Source organism: Drosophila virilis, chromosome X (assembly GCF_030788295.1).
Source record: "Drosophila virilis strain 15010-1051.87 chromosome X, Dvir_AGI_RSII-ME, whole genome shotgun sequence".
Taxonomy (NCBI): domain Eukaryota; kingdom Metazoa; phylum Arthropoda; class Insecta; order Diptera; family Drosophilidae; genus Drosophila; species Drosophila virilis.
In genome coordinates, this window is record NC_091543.1 from 28,022,314 (window position 1) to 28,036,201 (window position 13,888).

At 39.3% G+C, this 13,888-nt stretch overlaps 1 protein-coding gene across 1 annotated transcript in view; it reads right to left on the minus strand.

Moving 5' to 3' along the window:
* The window catches only part of LOC6631750 (TWiK family of potassium channels protein 7), a 30,286-nt gene extending 16,767 nt beyond the window's left edge, over positions 1 to 13,519 (minus strand). Inside the window, exon 1 of the mRNA XM_002054993.4 lies at positions 13,027 to 13,519. Coding sequence (XP_002055029.2) covers positions 13,027 to 13,254 — 228 coding nt within the window. The 5' untranslated portion in view covers positions 13,255 to 13,519. The remainder of the gene's footprint in view (positions 1 to 13,026) is intronic.
* Positions 13,520 to 13,888: the final 369 nt, after the last annotated feature.

The following is a 13,888-nucleotide window of genomic DNA, read 5'->3' on the forward strand; positions in this document are numbered from 1 at the left end:
TGAGCAGCAGATAATGAGCAGCATCTGATAATAGGCAGCTGGACAATTCTGGGACAGTTCTGTTGTATACCCTATACTGGGAAGAGAAGCTAGAAGGGTTATCTTAACATAAAATTCCAATGGAAAAAGAAACCCGCGTATTATTATAATCCCCCAATTATCCGAAACACCGATTTTTGAGAGAGTTCTTCTATAACAGGGTATTTGCCAGTACACACTTGACATTAACTTTCTGACTTCGCTCGCATGTGTTGATTTCCCCTAAGACTGGGAAATGTTGGCCAAAACAGCTCAATTAGAATTCGTATACAATATGGAAACGAAATAAGTCTCCGACTCAAATCTCGGCCATTTACACACTTACACGTTCCACTTTCACTGACCCGCACCTGTCGCGTTTGACCGTGTCACGAGGACGTTAAATTAAACCAACTGTAATTCCATGCGATTTGCATGCAACGACGAACAAGCCGTGTCGCCGTGTTGCTAATCAGGTCGGTCGCAGAAAGTCAAACAACGAGATCTCTCTCCGTCCTATGTCCTATACTTTGCTTCTGGGTGGGGTATATTATGTTGCCTTTTTCTCTTTTTTCTCTCAGCCCATAAAGTGTCTAAGACTTGGTAGAGGATAACCACCTGTCGAGCATGCTCATCAAAAGTTTATTTTCTATTTGTTTTTTTTTTTTTTTTTGTATAAAATTTGAGCTGCTTTGCGTTTTTCAGAATTTGACGCGTGCAAGCCAAACATGGCACCTGCCTGGCTGATGGGCACACATGCGGTTAGGGGGCGGCACGAGCTGGGGGCAAGGGTCATGGCATGGAGCATGCGTTACGCCGGCCAGAGATTGGAGCTGCCAAAATGGATTTCCGCTGGCTTGCGTGCCACATGACATGGCAGTGGAGAAATACGAGCCGAAGCAGTGTCCACATTGCTGGCCAGCTGTTTCGGCTCAGCTTATTTTTAATGAGCCGCGCGTATTAAATTATAAAGCTGCCAAAAAAGAAATTGGAACAAAAATAAAAAAAAAAAAACAAATATTTGAAGCGTATTTATTTCAAACAACAACAATTTCTGACAACCAACATATTTGGTTTTTGGTTTTAATTATGTGCTCGCGATTTTTGTGCGCGTGTTTTACAGCTCTTGAACAGCCCGCGACTCGCTGGCAGCGAGGGCAACTGTTGGTCGAGCGTGAAAGGGGCTCGGATAGACACATTGATTGACATTGTGTTGTGAGCAGCTGCCGGACGGGCTCGCCATCACTTGGCTGCCCATAGCTGATGCCATCATTTCCACAGCAATTCAAGCCACTTTGGAAATCAGAAAATATGCTTAGCCACTCGCGATTAAGTCATTTATGTTTCAGGCACCGACTATATGTCTATAGCGCCGCCCTGTGACCAATACAGACAATATGTAAGGCCTTTTATACACTGAGCCCATATCTCAGAAACACATACATATATATTCTCGATCTGGCTGACGAGCTGAGTCGATTTAGCCATATCCGTCTGTAAGTCTGTAAAGCTTGAGACTTGCAATTTTAAATATCTATTCTCTTATAATTCAACGTTTTTCTTCGATATATCGTCATAATTTGAAAAAATTTCGATTAAAATCGATTTTGCGAGAGGGTTTTTTGAGCATAACTCAAAAATTAAAGGAGCTCGATGGACCAAGTTTGGCATGGAGGCTCTTCTATACTATATACAGATTGTACATATTATGATATCTCTGCTATTAGGCGGACATTATCTTTTATAGCATTATGAATCAGGCCTTTTATGAGAGGAAAGTAGAGTTTTCACTGACACCATTTTATGTCTAGAAATTAAATAAAGCCTATTCAGCAGTAGCTTTCACACAGTATGGAGTTGGTTAACAGTCATTTCCTAGTCCCAAGTCCCAATAGAATTTAAATTGTTTTAAATTATGCAACATTAAAGCCAAGTCCGGCGCGGCAGCTTTTAGCATACATGTATGTATAATATTTATATATATTTATGAACTTACAGTTCTTTCACTAGACATTCCGATGCTTGATTTATTGTTTTTCCAGACAAATGCAATCAGTAGCTTTCATGCACTACGTTCCAGTGTAAGTCACAACAATTTGCATGTTTCAGCATGTCTGCGTGTGTGTGTGTGTGTGTGTGTGTGTGTGTGTGTGTGCTTGTGCTGCTCTGTTTTTCACCGCCTGTCATAACAGATATAAGTCAGGCGTTGAAGCTACTGACATGGTGCCACGTTGCGTATGCGCATTATGTGCATTTAAGTAACACACAAAGAAAACATACACACACACACACACACACATGCACATACACATAGAACGGATCATCAATCAACGCCGTTTTGACATGCAAAATTCTGCACGCAACTTGGCATCGAAAGGATTTTAGGGAGCTCAACTAAATGTCCTGGCAAGTCCGAATTAAATTGCCAAAGTTGTTTGCGTGTCGAAGAGAACCAAAACAAGACAGAACGGCCAAATACGGCACACCGAAGATTGTATACCCTTGTTGAGATAAAGTACCCATATTATGAATAAGATATATTCAGATATATATATATATATATATATATATATATATATATATATGCACATATGTGGGAAGCAAATGGAAAAGATGTCTCGATAAACAGAAAACTTGGTCTCACACAAACTTATTTTCTCAAAATTTCATTCTATAGAACTATGCATGTAGTTATAGTATATATCATGGATAATAATATATCATGGATATATAACATAATATAATATGTTTTTTAAACAGCGAACTTTATGATATACCAGCCCCATTATAGTATTACCAAGTTTAGTTAATATCTCGCGCCTTTGAGCCAGATGATATACTGAACCGATCCGGTCGCTTCTGACAGCTTTCTATGCGTTACATAATTCGTGACAAAATCATAATATCTTCTGCAAGGGTATTAAAAGGTTGAAAGCCAAAGATTGGCTACTGCAAAACAATCAAAGGAACGCCAAGGCATGCAAATTGCCTGGCATGTGGTTAAACTTCTGCCCTGCCGCCCCTTCAAGCCGATCCCAACACGCCCCCTACCCCACTCTCTCTCTCTCTCTCTCTCTCTCTCTCTCTATCACCCTCTCTTTCTCTCTGCCAGAATATGCATTGCACGCAAATATTGTTGTTGTTGCTTTTTTTCGGTCACTGCGGTCGTCGGTCTCGGGGCGCCAAGATGTCCCCCAAAGTTATTCGCATTGTTATTCTGGTTTCTTGTTTTTGGGGCTACTCACTTCGTAATTGCAGCAAATTTTGTGGAGTTTATTTCGCAACGATTTAATTAGGGTTGCAGAGAGACTTAAGCCCTTAACTAATAGCGCAGGGCTGGCGACTTTTAAATCACGAATTCGATTTAATTGTCAAAACTCTTCGACTCTTGCTTTAAAATGCCTTCAGCTGCACTTATTTTTGTTCCCTGTAGCAAGTAAAAGACAGCAAAGTAGTGCAAATGCATTTTGTGGAAAAAGAACTGCTCTGAGGCCAATAAATAAATAGTATTCTCTTTAAAAATTTAAAAATTCCTGAAAAATCGAGTGTTAGCGATTTATTTTTTGTTTAAACAACAATCAGTTAACAACAAGGCGTAAAAGCAACAGCTGACTTCGCAACCTAGTCTAGGCTTTGAAAAGCTTTAACTTGTTGGGAATTGCAAGCATCAACAGGAATATCCACTTGCAATGTGTGCGCCTGTAGACAGATGTATGTATATATGTTATATGATCAGAACTAAAAAATTAAAATAATAATATCTCGTATACTGAAAACAGAGAAACTACGTAAAAGCATTTTCTTTTTGGTAGTATTATATTAATTTAATATTTATGCACATATTCCATGTTTTTATGCAAGTTTTTATATACGAGCGCATTTAAATGTTTGACATAAATTACGAATTCAAATTTCAATTATGTTAATATGACGAATGTTTTGTTATGGGCCACTTCCTGCTGCTAAGTGCCAGCAATTGCTCCAACAACAACAATAACTAAGCCAACAACAAAAAAAAACTACTAAAAAAAAAATAAAAAACAAAACAAAAATAAAACCTTGACACGCCAACTCTCCATAAACTTTTGCACTTGGCTTTGATTTCACTCGAATCTCTTTTTATGAAAATCTTTTTTGCCGCGTTTTATTCGGATGCACGTGTGTGCGTGTGTGTGTGTGTGTGTGTGTGTGTGTGTGCGTCTGGGCAGAACAAGAAATAATACGTTAAATAAATAAATAAAGCATATAAACAAATTGCGAGCAAATTTCGTAGTTTATTATTTTATAATAAATTGTGAAAATTATTAATGCGAATTTTGAATAGATAGTTTATTTTTGCCGAGCCGCAGCAACTACAACTACAACAGTTTACAAATTATTTTTAATATCGTTTTATTTTTGGTTTCCAGCAACAAGAGATAAAAAAAAAAAAAAAAACACAAAATAGAAAACAAGCCGAGCCAAAAATCAAATGGAACAAAGCAAACATCTGCAGAATTCTTCAAATTTATTTGCTCGCCGAAAAAAAGAACAGCCGCAACAACAACAACAAGAACAACTGCCTATACGTTGAATATGTTAAATAATTTTACTTTATTTGCTTTTTTTTGCGGGCCGTGGGCTGTGGTACGCCAAAAATTACTCATACGCCGCATTGGGCTAGCGCTTGGCTACTGTAAACTGAAACATTGCGGCCAACACCAAAGTGCGGCTGGCCGCAAGAAAAAAGGGCAAAGAAAGTAGCGTTCAGGTGTCAACGACTGCCTAATACACGCTTACAACAGCAAGTTTTATAAAGAGCACATGATCTTTTCAAGGTCAAGAGATCTTCAAGAGAGATCTTCAGCTGAAGAAGTCCAAGATTTGCTGGGAGCAAGTAATTGGCACCGAAATTCATATATTTTTAACTATTTACCCAAAGCCAATATACGCGTTTTACTTTGCTGAACGAGCATTGGCAAGACGCTTTTCTGCTTGTGAGCCTTGGCTGGAGACGTGGCCTTTATCTGGCCAGGCAATGGGGCAATGACAGCTGGCAAAAAGGTAGCTAGCCAGAAGAAGAAACTGCTTGTAGGTGTTTATACACCTGAAGATAAACATATTGCAAATGAAAGTCGTGCAATTTGCATTCGAATCGCTGTAAATGCCCCAAATTATGGCACCGTGGCAAGTTTTCGATTTGCCAGCTGCCAATGCGAATGCTTGAAATTCTTCCGAGCAACTTGAAGCAATTTGCACTTATTTCCTTAAGTCGTGGCATTCTCGAATGCTTTGGGCAGAAGTAAAAATAATATATGTATATATACATTTTTTGTAAAGCTTTTAGTTTCTTTTTTTTTTCTCTTTAAAAATTTCAACTTACTCACCTGACAAAGCGAGTCTAGAGTAACTTGAAAGCAAATGCAAAACACACAATTTTAATTGTAAATTTAAAGCTTCTGTGAAAAATTCAAATTCCCTTCAAAAGTTGTGCTGAATTTATTAAGTTGTTGTCCTTTGATGTCCTTAGTAGAGAATACCCGACTTGCGGAGTATCTTGGGTTTATTGTTTGATAGTTCTTACATCTGCTCCAATCTGACAGAGCAAGAACCAGGCACCTGATCCTTACGCTAGGATGGCTCTCAAGAAAACTCCACACTCAACTATGGAAACATTTGTTCAAGATCTTTAAACTAGTATGCAAAGTTCATTATACATATACATTGTACAATACATGTTTTACACTTTTTGGCAAAATCCACCCGTCTGTGCGGAAAACGAGTGATTCAAGATCATATTCGAGTTTTGTTAACGGCCAAGATCAAAAAATGCGCGAAAAACTGTTTGGCTTCTCAATATGCACAATGGAGAGGCGAACGATCTGAATCCACCTGTCTGTGTGGAAAACGAGTGATTCCTGATTGTATACGAGTTTACGTGGTGCACGAATTGTTGGAATATCCATTGCCAAGATCAAAAAACTGTTTGGTTTCTCAGCCGATCTTAAGTAATTATCCGGAAAAGAGAAGATCGGTAAATATTATGTAAATTGCACACGGCAATATGCACAGTGGAGAGGCCAACGATCTGAATAATTTCGCTGGCGAGGGGAGGGGCTGGATTTTCATGTTGCTTCTATTTATAGGAAATGGCACGCGATGGAAATCTCAGCGAGCCGTGCGAGTAATTCGTGTTGTTGTTGTTGGTTTTTTTTTTTTTTTTTTTTTTTTAATTTTAATGGCGCCTGCCGCATAAATCTGTTCAATTTTGTCACCTGACTGTCGTCGGGTAATTTGTTAATTCATATCAAGGCACACAAGCACACACGCATATAGTTTTTGGGGGCGCCAGTTGCTGGCCAGAAGCGAGTGGGCGGAGCGTCAACGACTCTGCGGCGTCTGCAAAATGTTCATCACCAATTTGTGTGTGTGTGTGTGTGTGTGTGTGGGCTGTAGTGTGTGGGTGGGTGTGTGATTGTGTGACTGGCATATGTAGAAATTGATAAAGTTTTTTGTTGCGTGTAAAATGCGTAAATAAATCGCTCAACGGCTCTTGGCCGACCCCTATAAGAGGCCAGCATCAAAAAAAGCCAAAGTCATATTGCTTTTTTATATATATATATATATATACCCTGTAACAATGGGTAAAGCGAAAGTATAATAGTTTTGTGCAGTAGTATGTAACAGGCAGAAGGTATATTACATATGCTCTTGTATGCGTTTATCACACTTCGATAGCTCGTTATCGATAAATATCGATTTTAAGACTTGTCTTATTAAGCCTAACTCGAAAAGATCTGTGGCTAAGCACCACAGTTATTAAGGAAAGCGGATTCTATAGTATTCGTACATAAAAGAAAGTTCCAACGGCAGCTCGTCGCAAAGTTGAGGGTATCTTCTAGTCGATCACTTGTAGACTAAAGCCGTCTTGGTTTTTTTTCTTTTGCGGGCAAGTGATTTTATGACTTACACTTGATACATATTTGTTCATATGCATGCACACACATACACTTACGTTTCTGGCTGGCTTTGTTTTTGTTGTAAATAAATTGAAAATGTGCAAACTGACAGCTCGACACTCGATTTGTATGCCTTGTGCGTGAGGACTGACCCACAAAAATCAAATATAACATCGGAGAGCAGAACTTTGTCTGATGGTCATCACAACCCCCCTCCCAACAGCCCACAGCCCCTTCTCCGATCCCACATAGAATAACCCCACAAACTAATACACTTAAACACTTTGGAAACTGTTTGCGTGGATGCGACGGGCATCGATGGATGCGATTCTCATTCGCATTTCGGATATGTCGCTTGTCATTCTCGAGTCATTTGCACGCATCCAATTTATATATTTTTGTTCGTCCGTTTTTTTTTTCATTTGTTTTGCAGGGTGTTGACATGATTGGAATTTGCAAAGAGCACAAAGTGTTGCATAGCGCCAGGCGTCACAGCAGAATTGTTTCATTAAACGTCATGAAAACGAAATTGCGGTCAATGGCGCACCAAATAGAATAGTCCCATTAAGCCTAGAGCAAAGTGAATGACATGTGAAACTAGTGTCCAGCCAAGACCATTCCCCAAGCTCCCATAAATAAAACGCTGCCATCTTCGTTACAGTCAGCTGATCCTTGCGTAAGCCCTTTCAAGCTAACGCAAACTTATCGTCATTTAAGACAACCCTTTGTCTACCTTTGCCGCGTGTGCTATCATTTTGCAAGGCAAATCTGCCAGATTTCGTAAATCATAAATATTCTAGATAAGTATTGAGTGTATATGTTTATATAAGAACTAGTCTCCCAGTCAATACATATTATGGCAGCCGCTCGGTAAGGGCATATTGAACTTTCAGATGGAATGGTTTTTTGGCTCATATACTATATAGTTATGATGCCATTGACTATGCCACATAATGCGGCCATTTAAAGTCGCCTCTTTGTGCTATTTCAATTTGAAGTCGCGCCGCGCCAAAAAGCAGGCAACAAAAATTTGACAGGAAAGCAAAGTTTTGGTCAAACAAAGAGGACGCACAATCAAATGGCCGATTGTCATACGGTTAATGCGCGCCTGGCGTGATTTCCCGTGTATGTGTGTGTGTGTGTGTGTGTGTGTGTGTGTGTGTGTGTTGGTCAGTTGACTTTTGGTCAAAATCAAAACGTAAACATCCGGAATGTGGCCGTGCCTAGTTCCTGGTCTCATTTCGGTGGCAAGAAATTGGCTTAATATAAAATCATGTATGTCTGCGCCTGGATGGCTTAGTTAATCAGATAACAAACACACACACACACACACATACATGTCTAATTGCCTTCTTCTTTTTTTTTTTTTTTTGGCCAACAACTTAATTTCTTTGGCCTTGCCAGTAGCTGCCAAAGGTGACTCGAGCATTTGATAAAGCGAATAATTTGTACGTGATGCGAATCGATAAAGCTGCGCGATTTACGAAAGCAACGCCTTAGCCTTAGTGCCTCGCACAATGTATGCTAATTAAAATGATTTATAGACAGATTCCACATAATGGCATAATGACAGACTTCAAGCAACCACCCGGCCAGGCCAAGCCATATGGTATGTGTGTGCGTGTCGTTGTTCGTGTGCCGCTTGAGATATCGCTGAATATCCACTTGAAGCCTCAATACATTGCCTAATCCTAAATCCATTGGGGGTGGGCTTAATTAATAAATGAACTCTGGCTGTTGACAGCCACTAAAAAAGAGGAGCATAAAACAGATAAATGTCGATTGTTTCATGGACAAAGTTGTCAGCACAGCACAGCACAGCACAGAGCTAAGGCGATTGAAAGTTCAGCAGCGACTGTTCCACAAAACGCTTTCAACACTATTTCGCCAAAGAGACCAAATGGAGTATTGAGCTACAGAAGCTTAGATGCCTAATTGATTAGCCCAGAAAAGCTAAGCAGTGTTTCAGTGTTTTAAGGCTCTTGGCGAAATGCAAGCGAAAGTGTTCACCAGAACACGTCTCAGCGCAGTAAGGCTTTCAAGGACGGCATTGAAGCTGCCTTTATACCCTGGCAGCGGCAGTTGAAACTTCAACACAAATCGTTTAAGGCTCCAAAGTAGACTTCTTGTAGCCCATCAATTATATTATTATTAATTTATTATAAAGAAACTTTCTGAAAATATGTGATTTGGGCATGAATGTGTGCTAAGGGTATTTGATGTTCGGCAACGAGAACTTAAATCTTCCCTTTGAGGGATTTACTTGATGTGTTGGCTCACAGATGATTTCCGTTCGCAACTTTACAAATGTTCAAACCCGAAACCAAAAGCCATATTGTGCTATATTATGTGCATATATATATATATATATATATATATATATATATGTATGTATGTGTGTTTGTGTGCGTGTGCATGCGGTCATGTATCTGTGTGGCATTCACTTCCGTTTCATTTGGTAAGCGAGACTGGCAACAGAATGCAAGCTTATGCCAAACATGGCAACTGCCGCAAGCTGCAGGATTAACCTTAAGTGAATGCAAAATGAATGCAAAAGAACAAGAGATTGTTGCAACTGTTGCCATGCGAGCAGCAGCACAGCTGGAGCCTTGCGGTTGCAGCGTTGATGATATGTCTTCTGCTTGGCTGGCTTGCAAAAGATTACGCATACGCACCGAGAAACAACACCTCAGCTGCCCTCAACCAGCACACCCCCCCCCCCCACCCCCCGCACACACCAGCCGCCACCCGCCGCCGCCAACGACTGTTGCCGTCTGGAGTAGCTGATGAGGCCACATTTTATTTTTGGTACTTGGCTTGTCTCAGCCAGTTCATTATGTGCTCGCGCGACGATAGGCCAAATCAAAAGGCAGCGAAACATAAAACAAATGCTCACAATTCGTATTGAAATTCGAATTCAAGTTCAAATTTTCAACAATTTGATGATCAATTTGGCATCAAAGTGCGCGTAATTGGCCAACATGTGCTGTGGGTGGCGCGTCTGTCTCTCTCTCCCTCTGCGCTCGTGTGTGTGTGTGTGTGTGTGTGTGTGTGTGTGTGTAGGTTTTTCTCTTTGATTAATTCATGGCAATTGCTCACTGATCAAAACCGAAGAGTTGGTCAAATGGCTGGCTAAAGGTTCAGCCCATGAATCAGGCACTGAGCATTCAGAAAAAATGGCATGCCAGCAATTTAATTGCAAACAAATTAAAAGTCAAATGATAAATGAATCCATGTTTCGGGTACGCGGCAGTAAATGATTTGTTGCTGAAAACTGAACTCGAACTCAGACAAAATAAACAATAAATTCTGACGCATATTTCAACCCAAAGGCAATTAGCAACTATTTGTATTGAAATTGTTAACTTAAAAAAAAAAAAAAAAAATCCAACACAAGTAAAATATTAAATTTGTAGCTATTTTGAGCAATTTAAAGACAATTATTTTCCAAATTGTAATCCATCAAAATATGCACTTAAATTTTCAATGCAATTCAAATACAAATAAATGTGCATTTCAAATCAAAGATATGCAAATTATGAATATTAAGAAATTCCAAATTTTTATATCCAAGCTAGAAATATTATTCATATTTATATGTATATGAGCTAATTCTGAATATTTTCTCAATGAAAAACTTGTATGTTACAAATAGCTGAAGGTGCTCCTGGTGCGCGCGCAGATCGAGTTTGTTTCCGATATTCGATAACTTGCCCCGTTTCCAAGTAATCGATAAAAATCGATCTAGAAATCGTGTTTTTTTGAGTAATTTTGGCAAATATTAAGAGCTAGAGTCAGCAAACTTGGCATGTAGCTGCCAGAATAGTATATATATTTGCATTTCGTGCTGGAAGAAGAGTGATCGAAGTATCTCCTAGTCGGAAGCAACCGACTAGAAGCTCTTACTTGTTTTATTGTATTTAAACTTGAATAACAACAAAATGTTTTCAGTTCATGGTACGTTCTGCGACACACACGGCTTCGTTTGAAGGCCTGCCTCATTAGTGCATCAAAAATTGCAGCACGAGATTGATGAGCACACAAAAAAGTCCACGAGCATATTGTAGACATGGCAACCGCCGTCGTAAAAAAAAAAACATGTAAAGCAAGTGAGTTTTTAACATGGCATGTGCAACATTGCTGCAAACTTCTCAGAAGAGCCCGTATTTAATTTATAAATGCTATTCAAATGTACCTCAATGAAATGAATGTAAATTAGCGTGATTCATTCGCGTTAACTCTCAAAGAAACCAATTTTAAAGGATCTTCCAGCGAACGCTGGAAATTGTCTAAAGCTCAAATATTATTTATTTATTTTGGGTGTATTTGCTGAGCAATTCAATTTTATTGTAAGTTGCTTTTGTTTTTATATTTAAATGAATGAAATAAATAGTTTTGTTTTTCAAAAATTCGCTTAACATAATTTTTTTCATGAGCTCGAAACCAATTTAAATGCCACCCATACAAATGTATGCAAATTGTGGACTCGTTTTACGCCATTTCAATCAAGGACCAACTTTTTCAGTGCCCGTCGGGAGGGGAGGGGGGGGGATTGGGTGTTTTAAGCGTAGTTAGGTGTACATCAAATGCATAAATGGGCCAACTCATTTTGAAGAAAAAACTAGCTCGTAGTTAAGAGTAGCAAATATTTATTTTTAGCCTAACTAGCCAATTTGCTACTTCAGCTCTAAGACTGTGAAATATATGAAATTTACTTTCATTAAATAATAAAAAATATTATTATTCAGTAAATCTAAACATAAAACAAAGAATTCTCTTAATCGTACTTTCATTTGAGTTTTACGCGTTTCACGCTTTTCGGAAACTCCACAGCGGAATTGGGCAACAAAGTGAAATTTGTGGTTGCAATGAGAGAATCTTCATGAGAATTCAAAGTTGTTTGATTAAAAAGCTATTCTAGAAAGTTAACCATATTCAGCTTGTTATGACTTTTCAAGAAGATTCTTAACTTTTTCAGCATCTAATCAATGGAATCTACATGCATGCTATATGTATTTTCATTCATATAGATTTGTTATTTTTCGGCATGATAATATATGTATATTTTGTGCCGTGTGTGTAGTTTTTCGACTATGTCAGGAATGTAAACAAAAATCACTATTAAATATATAATATGTATATATGTAGATATATATGTATATATAGACATGTGTGTGTGTAGTAAGGTGAGCTCCTCAAAGCTGCATGTCGCTTTACCTCTTAAACATAAAGAGCAAGCAGACCAAGCAGCTGGCCCACTCTTGGCTGGGATCAGGCTCAGAAAATTGGTAGCGGGTAACAAATGTGACAGAGGCACGACAATTGGTCATATGTCACTTGGCTCGTGTTGCGAAAGCCGGATGGCAACAATTAGTGCTGCTAATGAGAGTGGCGCTGCACTTGATGGCGGCGGCATTGTTGGCGTTGCAGTCATGAATGGATATTGACTTCATTATTGGCCAATTGAGGGGAGACCAATAAATGACGACGTCATTGGCCAAAATGTAAATGTTTAGACAAAAACTATTTAAACTTGTCTAAATGCTTGCACACCCAAACACACTCACACACACACACACACACACACACACACACATGTCGTGCTATGGCTGTGGCTGCGGTCAATGTGGTCAATGATGCAGCGCATCCAGTCGAGTCCGACTGGAGATGAATATGAAATATATAGCTATTGGGCGCGTATATTGCGTGGGCGTTCGAACAGAGAGATGGCAAATTGGGTGCGTGGGCGTGGCAGTTACGGTCGGCACTTAAATAATGCACTGAATAGTTTTATGTCTTAATTATGAGCTAATTTTTAGTATTTTCTCAGCAATAAATCTGTGTGTTGTATTCTGCGCACAGGCAAACAGAAATTTAACGCCCAGTTCCAGAACAAGTTGTTGTTGTTGTTATTGTAAATTTCAACTATTTCAAATTTTTTTTTTTTTTTCAAAATATGCAAATGATTTGTTTGTTTGTCTGTTTGTTTGTTTGCTTGTTTGCTTGTTTTTTTTTTTTTTTTGCTTGTTTGTATGATGCGTGTGTTGTCAAATTATGTTAGTTAGCTTACCAATCCGCCGACACCGCAATAGATGGACAGCGAGACAAGCAATCCGATGTGATTCAAAGCTGACTTCCATTTGAGCGACTGCCAGCAGGCGGAGCTGCGACTACAGATGCCGCCACCGCTCTCGACAGCCTCGGCACGGCGATCCAAATGCTTGAGCTTCTCGAGCAGCTCAGTGTTGGCCTCATCCTGCGATTCGTAGTCGTTGGGCGATCTGGCCTTGGCGGGCATCGCTTTGCACTGCTGTGTTGTTAATATTTACAAATTGCACTCTCTGATTTGGCAGTGGTCCCATCAATTAGCTGGCGACCAGCGCCCGCCGCTTAAACTGCCTCGAACCATTGCAGTAAATCCCAATGATTTTTAATTTAATCTCAATTTATTTCACTAGCAGCTCGCACGCAATTTAAATACGCGCCAAGTAAAACGTACACCGTCGCGAATTGACGCCCGAAGCAGCGAACAGCCAAAGGAAATCAAAATCAACCGCACTCGACGACGGCCAACGAGGCGTATGAGCAACGGCAACGGCAGCGGCAGCGACAGCCACAGCCATTTAACAGAATTGTTTGTATTAACAGCGCCATTTTGAGTCTAACAGAACTTTGGCATATTCACAATACTGTTAAGCGTTACAGTATGAACATAAACATTAAAACGGAAACCTAATTAAATCAAAGCTCCCAGTCGAATTTGAATATATTGAATGCACATTAACTACAAATAGAATTGATTTGTTTAAAATTTGATAAAAACAAGACTTGGGCTTATGAATATAGAACTTAGGTTTACGAGCCGAATGTTAAGGCTAGAAAGTGGTTAACAGCGCAACAGTTTTTCGGATATGCGGAAAAGATATAGAAAG